Raw genomic sequence first — 15,263 nt, forward strand, 5'->3', positions numbered from 1 at the left:
GAAACAGATTGCTCAGTCAAAACATACAAAAGCAGGGAGTACTGATCATGAATCACCTGACCTCATCAGACAATCAACATTGCTAATATGCAGAACACCTTAGTTACTTAGACATCCAAGTATTGCCTTCCAAAAGCATCCACTCAGCAAGAATGCTGGAGAAAATGATGACAGGGAGAGGCACCAGTAACAAGGCACCATGATGGTAACTTAAGTGAGAATTCATCATCATTTCTTATTCTTATCTACCTTTCTATAGGACTCCACAGTCCTCTCCTAACTTGTATTTCTCTGCTTCAAACCTTTAAAATCTGCAGTACTTCCTGTATCTGTACATCTTCGAGGAAGTAAATGTTTTACCATACTTTGTGTTGTCTGAGGAGAATTTTGCTATTCCCATCTCAGTCAATTTTCCATAGGATTATAAATGCATACGATCAGCTGCAAGTAGTAGTGCAGGAATCTAATGTCCAATATCAGACTGGTAGTTAGGATTATGCAGGCATCGTCTGTCCTATAGATGCCTTCATAGTAGCCAGGATTATTTATGAGCATTGTACACACTTCTTTTTGTCAGTTAAAATCATCTAGCTATTCTTAGTAACATGTAGCCAGCATAAACGTCCTACCATAGTTAGTTGTCTTCATTTCCATATAGGCTAATGGTTTTCTGTCAGTTTGGATATTGCTACATTCAGTTTATAAACAATAACCTCAATGCAAATGCCAGGGGTCATTTTGTACCATCCAGGAATTCATATGATAAAATAATTCCTTTCTATATGATGAAGCCTGTTAACCAATGATGGGTCAAAGCAGGTTAGCAAAGCAGGTTAGCACCCTATATGATGTGATCATTTATTTTCACTTTTCAGAAACATGCTCACAATTTTCCAACCAAGTCACTTAAGATCCTTCTTGAGCAGTGTGCTAGGTGGTTGTAGCTCACATGAGAGATTCTCAAAAAAACTCATGACCATAGCTTAATAGTTCTAGATATGACTTCAGATGTGATTAGTGCTAAGGGTTAGGGGCCTACAGAAGAGAATTAAATGTTCCTGGGCTGTTACATATACATTGCTTGTTTTTTTCAGTCACAGAACCGGAACATGAAATTTCATCTTTGAAGAATTTAGTCTTGTATTTATCTGATTAGATTCTAAATTAAAGTTAACAAATAAGACAATATGGAAAAAGTTAAGCAGATGTGCTTGGTCTAACTGAAATGAAGAAACAAATATTGCATGTTTTCTACAGAAATAGCTATCAGAAAAGACTTTGGACAGGTGGCAATCAACCAGAACTGTCACGCCTTGTGAAAGAGTTATGCTTTCGCTCTACCAGACCCAGGCCAGTTGTAGAAGCGTTTCTAACCAATTATCATAAAAAAGTCCATGTCAAAAGCTGCTGGGATATATGGCTATCACACTTTACAAAAAAACAGCATCTTTGAAATTGGTTTCCCAAAAATACTACTGAAGGGTACAGACAGTACAAGGTGCTTGCCTCCATGCTCAAAAGGCGATGCTTGAAATGTTGGCGATAACAGAGAACTGCAGCAATGTGTTTGTATGCTGCTTAGAATATTATGGTAGTAACATAGTTCGACAGCTGTGAACTGCTGCTGTAGCATTCTAAATCATTGCCGACAGTATTTTAACAAGCTAAAAAAAATCACTATCTGATGTTTTCCACCATGTATACTTTTAAGCAGAAAAATCTAAAGCCTATTGCCACCATTGCTTACTTCCTAAACCAAGAAAAAACTAACAAAACATTTTTACAACTATCTTATTTAACAGAACACCCCTGATTTTTGTATCACATTTTTACCTCACATTTTTTTTTTTGTTTTGTAAATCACTGGGGATTGCAATCAGTTAGTAATGCCACACATTCAAGTTTCATGTCTTTCAGAAAATGCACCTTGATACAAAACCCATTGTTCTATTTATTTTGTAAGGTCCTGATTATGCCTCATGTTTTTGCCTTGTCCATCGTATTTGTTTTTATTTTATGGTTTATCGCTGATGACTACAGTATCAGTATCGACATAGCAATACTTTAAAACTGTAAGGGGGGTTACGAATGTGCAACAATACCAGTGTATTATTGCTGGAAGCTACACCACTGTCCACATTCTTGACCACAACTTACACACAGTCCAGTGTTCTGCATTATCACCAAAATGTTTGGTGTGCATCCGACTTCATTGAGGACAAACGGTTTTACTTGAGGTGAGGTGGCCATTTCCATAATGAAAGGGTTAGACTGTTTGAGAGACTAGGGATCTGAAAGAGCATAATTGCAATGTCAGCAGATTGCAGCCACTCCCTAAACACACCAGGCACATATATCCCGCAATGAAAACAGTAGCAGATTAGTAGTGAACTAATTAGTGAGATTTGTTCTTTTTCTTTTTTAAAACTGCAATGACTTGCACGTTTTATCAGTCAGATTTGTTATTTCTGAGCAAATGGGGAAATGCCAGAGTGGTAGGCTATAAATGTCTTCTCTAACCATGCATCTAGTGTGTCACGGTCCACAGAACAGGACTCAAATAAAACCACAGGAAATTCAAACTAAGAGGTTGGTGAACTACAGAATTACATAAAATAACTGATAATATTCAAGAGAGGTAAAGTAAGAGTTCATCATATGTTGTGTGCCAGGGTCCTGCATATCCATCCAGTGGCACGTATTTTCAAAAATTCTAATTTCATGTGTAGTGGTTCCTTAGTCCTAGAATAGGCATGCCACCTGTTGGGCAGTGACATACGCTAGTAACATTATGTCCTTTAAGTTTGTTAAATAAATAGTGACAGAACTGTTTGGGTGCAAGGACATAGTGGCAGCCAAACTTATGGTGAAATAATATTTATTTATTATTTATTTATTTGACAATTGTTGACCATGATAGCCCGACAGAGCTTATATGTTCATAGGTTCATAGGTAGGTACTAGGCTATTGGCTCTAGGGCCTATATAAGCCTAGCCAAATGGTACCCTGGCTTTTGCCACCCAAGAAAATTATTTTCCTGTGCCCCTGTCAAGCAGAGCCACAGAAGTGATCCCCGGGGTGAATTTCCTATTCCCATCCAATCATCAAGATTTTTCTTGAAGAGTGCTAATGAGGAGCTTTGTTTGATATAGATAGGTAGTTTGTTCCATAGTATGGGAAGTCTCTGAGATAGGAATCTATCCCTCCAGTATGTTCTGTTTATTGTGGTGACAAGGTTTAGGTCCCTAGAGCGTGTAGCTCGGAGGGGTTGGGATTTCTTTATGTGGAGCATGTCCAACAGCTCTGGGTTTGACATAGCTTTGTATGTTAGGCAGAGATCGCCTCTGAGTAGGCGATATGCGACAGAGTAAAGCTGGAGTTTTTTGAGGTGGTCTGGGTAGGGCATCTGTTTGAGGCTGGTAATCCTCTTTGTGAGGTATTTCTGTGGACTTTCCAGTTGTTGTAGATGTCTTGTGAGGTACATACCAAAAGGGGCGTTGTACTCTATAATGGGTCTAATGAGTGATGAGTAGAGGGGAACAATGACCTCTTTTTTCCTGGATGAGAAACCTTTTGTGATGAGGTGTGCCACATAGAAGGATTTCCTGACTACTGTGGCAATGTGATTATCAAAGGAGAGACTACTGTCCAACTGTGTCCCAAGGTCTCTTATCACACTTTTGGTGTTAAGTAGACTACCACCTATGTGGTAGTTCATGGGTACAGAGACCAAAAGGGATGACAATGCACTTTTTGGCATTGAGCTTGAGGCCATGGCTTTGACACCAGGCATCTGTCTCAGTGATGCCCTTTTGTAGGATGTCCACATTGTTAGAAGATTTGATTATGGCTCCTAGTTTGCAGTCATCTACGAACTTTGTTAGCCAAAGACCTTCTGTGTTAGCCTGTTAGCTTGTGCTCTTTTTCACTGGAGGGCCAGGGAAAAAAGCTCCATAGTCACAAGTGATACAAGTAACATATTCATGTTGCAAGTTTAGCAGAAGCAAAAGAAAATATTCTCAATACAGGTTAAGCAAGTAAGAAGTTCAAAATATATTGCAACATACACAAAAACTATACAAGTTTGCAAGCTAATATCAATTGTTTGGCTAACAAATAACACAGTGACAACAAACAATAATATACACAATATGAAAGTTTGTTCATAGCATTGCTAAAGGCTTAGACTTAGGAAACAACTGGCAAACCAGTGAAGCAAACTGAACTTATTTCAATAGGGAAACAAGAAGTAGGTAGGGCATACAATGTACCCTGGAGCTAGAGGCTGTATAATGGTGTTATATGCGACAGCATCCATTCAGCCCAGGGAATACAAAGAGCTGAATAAGGTCAGGTCAAAGGACTGATGCCTGTCCATGGCTACTTTCCCATCCATATTAATATTAAGTGACCTTTATGATGTCCAGCAGTGATGCCTATATATAGGTTATTTCTGAGGTGGCATTTGTAAGTTAGAGGTCTAATGAATCTGAAAAAGGAGACAGGGTAGCATTCATTCAATGGAAAGTGCAACAACAGGAAGGCAGAGGGTGTGTCAGTTTATGTGTGCTGGAAAGGAAGGAAAGAGGAGCAGAAGGAAGACAGAAAAAAATAACTCAAAATCATAGAAGAGGACAATATAAGATAAAATCATCCAAAAAGAGAAGAAAATGTTTAGCAATAAAATTATAATGATATGGGTTATAGGTGGGCTAATAGGAAATCTCAGAAAACTTCTATTCACAAAAAGTTAGCTGATCCATTCAATAATATCCCCCCTACAAACAAAAAAATAAGATGAAGAGGAGAGCACTAGGTAAGCTCAGCAGGAAAAGGGCAATAAAAAATCACCGGATTATACTTGTAGAAAATGCAGAAAGCAAAGTACACCAGTTGTTTTTGCCTGTTGTTATTCTCTGTGTTTCTGCTTCTTGACAAATCAGTCTTGTTAAAGATGTAGCAAGTTATTTCTTCATGTTCCCAGGCTAAGAACAAGAGTCTGTATATTTATTTTGTGCAAATAAACTGTACAAGAAAAAGAAGGGCTTCTGCAAAAAGAGTTATTAAATGTATCTAACATCTCCTAAAAGGAATCTTAATTCTCACCTTCTCCTGAAGACGTTCCAGCAGAGCAGCTAAGTACGCCTCTCGGTTCTCTTTGATCTGTTCCATTTTCAGTAACAGCTTCTCCTCTGCCATCCTGCTGAAGTTATTGTTTTCTTCCAAAGCCTTTTGAAGGACTTCCCGTTCATGTTCCCTCTTGTCTGCTAACTGTTTCAAGATCTGAGATTCCATACTCTAGTGAAAACAAGATAAAAAGTTAAATCCTTATGTTGGTAAAGCCATATATCACAGCTATTAAAGGTAAATTAAATGTACAACACATCTTATCAGTGTTCTGTATATGTATATGTGTGTGTGCGTGTGTGTGCTCTGATATTCAGGGGATTATATTCTGGACTGCATGAAAGTAATATACCCTGCCAACTTGTATCAAATATCAGTCAGAATGCCAGAAAAAAGAATATTGTAAAACTGAATCAAGATACCAAATTCTCAAATCACTAATATTTTAGGTAACAGAATTTACAGCAACATTGAATTATTATGAGAAAGGGAAACAGACAAAACTTGAAAAAAAAATAACAGAAAGAATAAAGCATGTTAATTTACAAAGCATGTCATGCAGAAGGCTTTGCTCCATTGGGTCTGAACCCTTCAATTTGAGTAGCTTCATTCCTGCACACCCATTCTATATATACCACTATTACTTCAGATTTCAATATTTTGAGACTACATTGTTTTTGATTTGATTTTATAGTACTATTTCTACTGGCATTTTCTCTTACTTTGGGTACACAAGCTATCATCAATAGCTTATTTAATTTAAGGGGATGCTACTCCAAAACATTTTGAATTCTGGATGGAGAATGAAGGTGTTGTGAGAAATCTAAACCCCCAAAGTGCATAGTTTGTAGACTCTGTAAACATCACTGTTCCTATAAACTAGTTGATATTTATAATTAATATACTCATGCTGACCATTTCTACCACTTCAGAACAGATTCATAACACAGTTGACATGTAGCATATTACACATGAAAATAACATGCTTGGAGAATAACAAAACACATTGCTCATGACGGATTTCAAAGGGGTACATTAACACAGATGGACAGCCCATAAATAATAATAATAATAATAATAATAATAATAATAATAATAATAATAATAATGTTAGGTTTTCCACTGAAATGGAGGTACATAGTGCAGAAAAAGTCATTAAATTCCAATACTCCACCTCAGCAGAACCATACACTAAAAAATATATATTAAAAAAACAAACAAACAAAAAACAAAACCCAGAAGATCTAGGGAATGAAATAAGGTAAAGCTGCCAACTGTTATAACTAAAACACACCTCTCTCATTTTCTGTGCCAGCTAGTCTACCAATGAGAATGAATAAACTTACCCAGCTAGTACACTCCAAGTACTGAATAAACTTACCCTGCTACTACATTCCAAGTAATGAATAAACTTACCCTGCAACTAAATTCCAAGTAATGCATAAATATACCCTGCTACTACACTCCCAAGTAATGAATAAAGTTACCCTGCATACATTCCAAGTAATGAATAAACTTACCCTGCAACTACACTCCAAGTACTGAATAAACTTACCCTGCTACTACATTCCAAGTAATGAATAAACTTACCCTGCAACTAAATTCCAAGTAATGCATAAATATACCCTGCTACTACACTCCCAAGTAATGAATAAAGTTACCCTGCATACATTCCAAGTAATGAATAAACTTACCCTGCAACTACACTCCAAGTAATGAATAAACTTACCCTGCAACTACACTCCAAGTAATGAATAAACTTACCCTGCTACTACATTCCCAGTAATGAATAAACTTTCCCTGCAACTAAATTCCATGTAATGCATAAACTTACCCTGCTACAACACTCCAAGTAATAAATAAACATACCCTGCTACTACATTCCAAATAATGAATAAACTTACTCTGCTACTACATCCAAGGAATGCATAAACTTACCCTGCTACTGCACTCCCAGTACTCCAAGTAATGCATAAACTTACCCTGCAACTACACTCCCAAGTAATGAATACACTTACCCTGCTACTACACTCCAAGTAATGAATAACCTTACCCTGCTACTACACTCACTTACTTGCAACCACATTCCAAGTAATGAATAAACTTACCCTGCAACTACATTTCAAGTAATGAAGAAACTTACCCTGGAACTACATTCCAAGTAATGAATAAACTTACCCTGCTACTACACCCCAAGTAATGAATAAACTTACTCTGCAACTAAATTCCAAGTAATGCATAAACGTACCCTGCTACTATACTCCAAGTTATGAATAAACTTACCCTGCTACTACACTCCAAGTATTGAATAAACTTACAATGCAGCTATATTACAAGAATAAACTTACCTTGCTACTACATTCCCAGTAATGAATACACTTACCCTGCTACTACACTCCAAGTAATAAACTTACCCTGCAACTAAATTCCAAGTAATGCATAAATGTACCCTGCTACTATACACCAAGTTATGAATAAACTTACCCTGCTACTACACTCCAAGTAATGAATAAACTTACCCTGCTACTACATTCCCAGTAATGAATAAACTTACCCTGCAACTAAATTCAATGGAATGCATAAACTTACCCTGCTACTACATCCAAGTAATGCATAAACTTACCCTGCTACTACACTCCCAAGTAATGAATAAACCTACACCGCTACTACACTCCAAGTAATGAATAAACTTACCCTGCTACTACATTCCCAGAAATGAATAAACTTACCCTGCAACTAAATTCCATGTAATGCATACACTTACCCTGCTACTACACTCCAAGTAATGAATAAACTTACCCTGCTACTACATTCCAAATAATGAATAAACTTACTCTGCTACTACATCCAAGTAATGCATAAACTTACCCTGCTACTACACTCCCAAGTAATGAATAAACCTACACCACTACTACACTCCAAGTAATGAATAAATGTATCCTGCTACTACATTCCAAGTAACACTTTTTTTATTCTGCCAAAATGCTTTTAGTTTCTGAACCACTGCAGTAATCTACCATAGCACAATTCATGCTCTTTCTATAATAACCATTTTTTCTGACAAACAGCTGCAGATCAGTTAAATACACACCTGGTTGTTTTATAATCTGTGCTTGCCCTATGCTGTGTTCCCAGTTAAACTGCCCCCATTAAATAATTACACATGTGATTACTTCAGATCATCTGGTACAACAAGCCAAAAAACTTCCACTATGAGTCATTGAAGATGAATCCTCTGTTACCGTAATCCTTCTTCTAAGCACTACCCAATATTACTTAATTTTAGTCTTCTTCTAGCATCTCCTGGTTAGGGGTGACCACAGCAGATCACCTGTCAGCTCATGATTGGCAGGGGAGTTTTTACGGTGTTGAGTTGCCAGCCCGGCACCCAACTTTCCACAGAAGGCACACACATGCATGCACTCACACCTAGGGCCAATTTAGAGTATCCAATCCACCTACAGCATGTCTTTGGGATGTGGGAGGAAACCAGAGCACCCAGAGGAAACCCAGCAACCGCAGGGAGGACATGCAGACTCCGCAGAGAAGGCACCCCAGCTGAAGATCGAACTGGAGAACCTCTGGCTGTGAGGTGGCAATGCTAACTGCTGCACCACCGCGGCCATCCATTACTTAACCATTAATCATGGTTAATAAGTCATAACATGATGCTTTTGTCTCTCAATTAATTTTGAAGTTCTGTGTCATTATAGCTTCAGCTGTAATGACTTGTATAAAGAAAATGCCATGGTATTGTGCACTTTTGAGCTAAGCTAAAGCCCTAAAGAATCTTGATGTAAAAGATACGCTAAAGACTTGGTATGCATTCCTCTGTAGCAGGGCATGGAAGGATATTAAAATTCATTAAAGAATCAAGAGAGATGACTGTAGAATATTTTAGAAAACATAATGTAGCATAATCAGAAACATGATCAAAATGGAACAAGGAACAGATGGTTCAAATGAAATACAAGACAAAAGGCACGATATAGTCTCATGGTTTAGCTACAGATGATGCCCATAGACAAGGTGAGAATGCTCTTTTTGGCAAAAGATAGTCATGGATACGCACATTAAATTTCTTATGAGACTGTGATGTTAGGAAAATTGTGCAGAAATTAAAGAATGTATGGGATTGATATAAGCCAGGTATTGCTGATGACAGGAAAATGTAGGCTCTTTGTTGCTAGGATCCTATCTAACAGGGAAACATGGATACTAGATAAGCAAAGTGTTCCCCATCTAACAGAGTCTGTATTTCTATATAAATACTGTATCATTTAAAGGAATACCCACACACCAAACCTTTAAAAGATGGCATTCAACTCTCTTTCAGGCTCAGTATTAATGAGCATGGGTATACTTTTTGACGGTTGATGGATTGTCAGCCTTTTTAGTGAAAGATGAATGTTCTGGTTCATTTTACCACAGTGTGTTATGTTGTTCGAGCTGGCATTGCACTTTGAGGGATTTTCCATTTTTTCTTACTCTCTGTAGTCGGATTGTGGAGTTGATATATACAAGTTATGATATTGTTGGATGTATAGGGGTGGTGGGGGGGGAGGTGACGCTTGTCTGACGACAAAAAAAATATATTTTTTTACTTTTCTAGTTATACTTTTCAGAGCTGAATTTTCTGAGGAGCATAACCTAAAGTTTGTTTAGTTGATCAAATGTAAAGAAACCGTAGTACTGCATGGCCTTGAATAAATAAATAATATTACCCTTCAGATACAAAGTTTGTAAACTTGATTTTGAAAAATATGCACACTCGCTGTAGTAGTTTCCATGCTTAAACTTGGATAAATGATAAGCTTACCATGTGCAATATTTTGAAAGAGCAGCATGGAAACACCTTTCAGTTTAGCTAGCCCTAATAAACTGCAGTTAGTGGAACCTCTGTCTGACTAACGAGGTCTGCCATAACTTCAGAAAAATCAGGGGAATAACTTGGAAAGTAGTTATTCAAGCTATTCATGCCATATTTTGGGTGGAAATTTAATAATTCCATTCCATTATAGAAATGTAATAATTGCATTCTATTATATAATTGCACATTTCAGAAGAAGGCACACATTTTTTAACACCCAATTTCTGGATGAACAATAGACTTGGCTGCCATAGTGCAAACAGGCAAAGCCCTTATGCTCAGCTCCCTACTGGAATGTCAGCACTTGTAACACTGAGTGCTGACAGACCAAATAAAGAAGCTTGAAAACCCAGTAGAAAAGCAAATCTGAAGCATCATTCTTCTCCTTTAAACATCTTTTATGTGGGGGGAAAGCCTCACCCCCACATTCCCAAATGTATACATGCCAACTCCAAGATCACCATACCATGGAAAAAGGGAATATTCTGGGAAATGCCTATTTCATGCTTTGCATGTTTAAGTTTGTGTTTTGGCCATTCAATCTCAGTATGTTTTGGGACTCACTAGTGGGGCCCAACATTTCAAATGATTACCTTTCTACTCCCTAGATGACCTCTGTTTGACCAGCGGTATGGAGTGGCTGTACAGGAGGATGGGAGTGAGTGGTTTATTCTGGCTCACCCATCATTGAGAGACAGACAGGCTGGCTAGGCTTCCTGCAGTTGCACCATTAAGATCCTGGTAAGCGTCGCACTGCAAAACATATACCAGTCTGTCAGGAGGTTGGACATGTGCACATGCATGCATATCCCTCCTGAAGATAGCCACTGTGGAGCCTACAAGGGTACTGCAGGGTAGTCGGGGGTTACAGCCTATTCATCTGTAGCAATATGACACTGCATCAATGAACTCTGTTTCCTCACTAGTCCCAGTTATGTGTCAGGTTGAGCTAGTGGGAGGCTAAGACAGGTCCAATGGACAAAGTGAATAAGAAAAGGAACTTGTGGCAACCAATGGTCAGCTGTGGGGTGGGAGAGGAAGAACAATTAGATTACTGTGGTTAACGTGGGCAGTTACATTTTCTTACATCCTTTGACAGTAACCTGCCACGACCTGTGCTCTATTTTGTCTATCCAGCTTCAGAGTAAGCTAATTATAGCCCCTGCATCAAATTCTATATTTGATGGAATGGTTGTAGAAATCTTACACTTTTACAGTAAGTGAAATGATTATTTCTTTCATTGACATATGCTTAATGAATTAAAAATTAGTTGTTTGATCCTGTGGGTTATGAATGACAATAATCCTAGAGTGGCATAGAATGGTCACTTGGTCTGCAGGGTACAAAGTAAGTTACCATTCCATGCCAATAATCTTAGAATGGCATAAAATGGTCACTTAGTCTGAGGTGTACTGGCTAAGTGACCATCTTGTGCCAATAATCCTTGAGTGACATGGAATGGTCAGTTAGTCTGAGGTGTGCAGGATAATTGGCCATTTTCTGCCAATAATCTTCAAGTGGTTCTGTACACAGCCCTGAATTAGGAAGTTTGCCATTGAGGAAAGCTGGTTACTATGACTGGACTCTTATTCATCTGGCACTGTGAACATATTAATGAAATGCAATAATATGTTAAATATGTTAAATTAAAAACAATTACAGGGAATGTGCTATTTAGTATAAAATAGCCACATACTGAGCCAAAGGACTGTCACTATCAATTCCTGATCAACAGATTTCAGGTATTATAATCAAACTATGAGCAAAATGCCCTTCTTTCTTTGTTATGAAGTGCAAAGTATTTATTCTCAGTTTCAGTGAATTTAATCAGCCTCTTTATTTTCTACTTTGCTTCTTAAAGTATGAAAAAGATTTGGATTCCACTTGCAAATATACCTGACTGACAATATAAAACTGCAGTATAAAATTAGACAATATAATCACTGGTAATTATTCTATGTAATCACTGGTAATTATTCTAAATGGCAGCATTTGCATTTTGTAATACACATTTTGTCATACTGTAGTATTTCACAATAATACAACTCCATTGTTATAGATGCAGACTGTATTTAACTTAGCATTACAAGACATAACTGAAAAGGTGGTGTGTAAGAAGACTTGTTTTCTTTTACTTTAGTTTGTTTACTGTGGTAGGGCACTGATGAAATACGACCAATTTAAGGCTCAGTCCAGAAGATAAATGAAACAAAAGTTTAATACAAAATAAAATGTTTAGAACTTCACAGCAAGCATAGCTGATATAATACAAGAATACAAAATAAAGTAGTGACAAATCAATTTTACTAAAGTATCTAATTGGTGAACAAATGATATATAAAGTACCAAATTAGAAAGGACAAGAAATAATCTTCATCATGTTCCCTTTGTAAGTGTCAGCTTCTGTCTCTGTGAAAAAGATCTGTAGGCTGAAGCAACGATGCATAGTATTACAGAAACTCGTACTTTTTAACTCCACAATATTAGAAATCCCTCTTACACATATCATTTTGATGCTGTTCTACTACAGTTCTACTAATGGTAGAACCCAAGCATCGTGAAAACTATCTTAAATCTAATTAATTTGCCTTACTCTGTCTCAATACCATCTGTAATCACCAAACATCACATGAGATCGTCAGTCTGAGTTATTTGACTACAGCAAGTAGTTACTGTGGGATAAAAAAGCACAGTGTTATCTACAACTGATCTGAGTATCCACTGCTAGGCATGCAAGCAGGACCTGAACACTCTGATAAGAGTTAAGTGATGAATGACCATTTTAATAAGTAAACTATAGCATAATTACATTGGAGGAGCAATCATGGAAACAACATAACATATATCTCACATAGATTATTTCCTTATCTGACACTACAAGGAGGAATGCATAATCACATGACCTACTTATTCCTGTTTTTATGCATGCTTAAATAATTGTAATGTCAATAAAAAATGTTCAGCAAAATAAGTAACTTGAGATACTAGATTTACAGAGTAAAGACACATTCCCTTCACATTTGAAAAAAAAAAATTGACAGCAAATTAATTACTGTGCCGTAGGATTTCTCCATGGTATCTTGCATAATCTCCCAACTATATATTACTCAGCTGCTAAACTAGATGTAATATTTTTGCAGAAAAAGCAAGTGTAATGTGTCATGCTGTGCATTTCTGTCACTGCATACAGATTATAAAAGCTGCCACTGTGCCTCACATAGAAACATACGTATGGTGCATTTGAAGGACATTGCTGTTCAGATTTTAATGGTCTACTATTTTTTTTTTCTTTTTTTTTTAAATAATTGAATTTATAAACATTACCTTCACCCTGCACAGCTTCTTTTTCACAAAAATATTGTCATCGGTTTTCCAATTTAATCTCTAGCTAAAGGCTAAACCCAAGAATGATCCAGATGTCATGCATCAACAGCTAAGGATATGTGGCACCTGCTACTCAAAATGTATAATCTGACCTTGCTATCTACAGTACTAGTGACATTCCTGACACTACATACAAGATGCTTATTTTAGTGACCTTCTGTCTCAAAACGTTCATGGGAATGAGGGAAAGTAATATTAAACTCTGCAATAAGTAAGATCTATTTATTTATTTATTTATTTATTTTACATTTGTTAACTGGGCTAGTCTAGCTGGATATATGTCCATTTTCAGTAGAGGCCCGGGGAGAAAAGCTCCAAGCATAAACAGTGTCAAAGTTAACAATGTCTAAAAACATAATGGGATACAGTACATATCAATATTAGTCTAAAAGTAGTAATAAAAATATATTTTAAGCTATAACAGATTTAGTAAAAATTCAACTAAGTAATTATACAAAACACAGTAGAAGGAATTGGAAGTCTCAAGTTGGGAAGAGAAAAGTGTTATTCTTCAAATACAGAGAAAGAGTAGTACAAGTTATAAAGGCTTAGGTTAAAGGGGTAGTGAAAGGGGTAAGTGAAAAAGAGGAGAAGATTATTAGTCTGGGTTAGTGCATGGACACAGCCAATGAGTGTTTAGATGTTCTTTTAGCTGTTTTTTAAAAAGAGGTGTAGAGGCAAGGGTAGATGATTTTGAGGAAAGCTGATTCCAGATTTTTCCTGCAGTGTTTGTGAAGAGTGAATCCCCAGCTTTGTTATTCGCTTTCTGTGAGGAAACTAGAAACTTATTAGCAGAGCGGAGTGTGGATAGGTTTGTATACGGTGTAATTAGATTGGTGAGGATGGGGGTGTTGTTAGGGTGATGTAGGATCTTTTGAGTAATAAGTAATTGTTGACAGAGTATATAGTTCTTTAATTCTAACCATCCTAGTTGTTTGAGGTTAAGGCAGTGGTGAGTTTTAAAGGGGGAACATGTGCTGAATCTAGCTATGCTATTATAGCAGGTTGAGAGTTTAGAGAGGTTGTTTCTGGACAAGTTAGTATATATAACACAGGCATAGAAAAGGACTGAAATGAGGTGGGTTTAGGCAATAGTCTTTCTTGCAGCAGGGGTAAGGAAGGGTTTGATTCTATAGAGGGTACCAAGTTTTTTGTTAACAGACTTTATAGTGGAGTTGATGTGTTCATCATAGCTGAGATGATTATCAATTGTTACACCTAGTAGGCGTGTTGTAGAATCTGGAATACTGTTGGTACCATTGTTAGAGGTTATAGTGAAGAAAGGAGTGGGTGATTTGTGAGTAGGGGTGAAGAGCAATAATTTAGTTTTTTTGGGATTAAGGAGGAGATAGTGTTGCATAAACCAGTTCTCAACATTTTGAAAGACAGTTTGAGTAAGGGAGTGGAGAGCGGCTATATTTTTAGCTGTACAGATTAAGGTGGAGTCATCAGCGTATTGAATGCAGGTGGCTAGAGGTATGTTCATGTCTAGATTGTTAATAAATAGAGAAAAGAGTAGGGGGCCTAGGATAGAGCCTTGGGGTACTCCAATATTGACTGGTAGTAGTGAGGACAAATTGTTCTGCCAAAGTACTGCTTGCTTTCTATTTTCTAGATATGATCTAAACCATTGTATGGCTTGAGGGTTGAGATAAAGGGCATTTAGTCTGTCTAGTAGTAAGTTATGGTTAACCATATCAAAGGCTTTCGACAGGTCGATAAATAGAGCAGAGGAAAATGAGTTGTTACGATTTTTATTTATGGAGTCGGTAAAGGATAAGAGGGCTGTTGATGTGCTATGGAATGGTCTAAAGCCGTGTTAGCAGTTAGCTAAGATCATGGAAAAATGTGTTCACAAACAACTACTTAACCACTTACTA

At 37.2% G+C, this 15,263-nt stretch overlaps 1 protein-coding gene across 1 annotated transcript in view; it reads right to left on the reverse strand.

The window, feature by feature from the left end:
* STMN2 (stathmin 2) overlaps positions 1-15,263 on the reverse strand; it is a 372,629-nt gene that overhangs the window by 54,830 nt on the left and 302,536 nt on the right. The window contains exon 4 of the mRNA XM_044065794.1: positions 5,108-5,299. Coding sequence (XP_043921729.1) covers positions 5,108-5,299 — 192 coding nt within the window. The remainder of the gene's footprint in view (positions 1-5,107; positions 5,300-15,263) is intronic.

This window comes from Protopterus annectens, chromosome 3.part0 (genome assembly GCF_019279795.1).
Source record: "Protopterus annectens isolate FY-2018-M chromosome 3.part0, PAN1.0, whole genome shotgun sequence".
In the NCBI taxonomy this organism is placed as follows: domain Eukaryota; kingdom Metazoa; phylum Chordata; order Ceratodontiformes; family Protopteridae; genus Protopterus; species Protopterus annectens.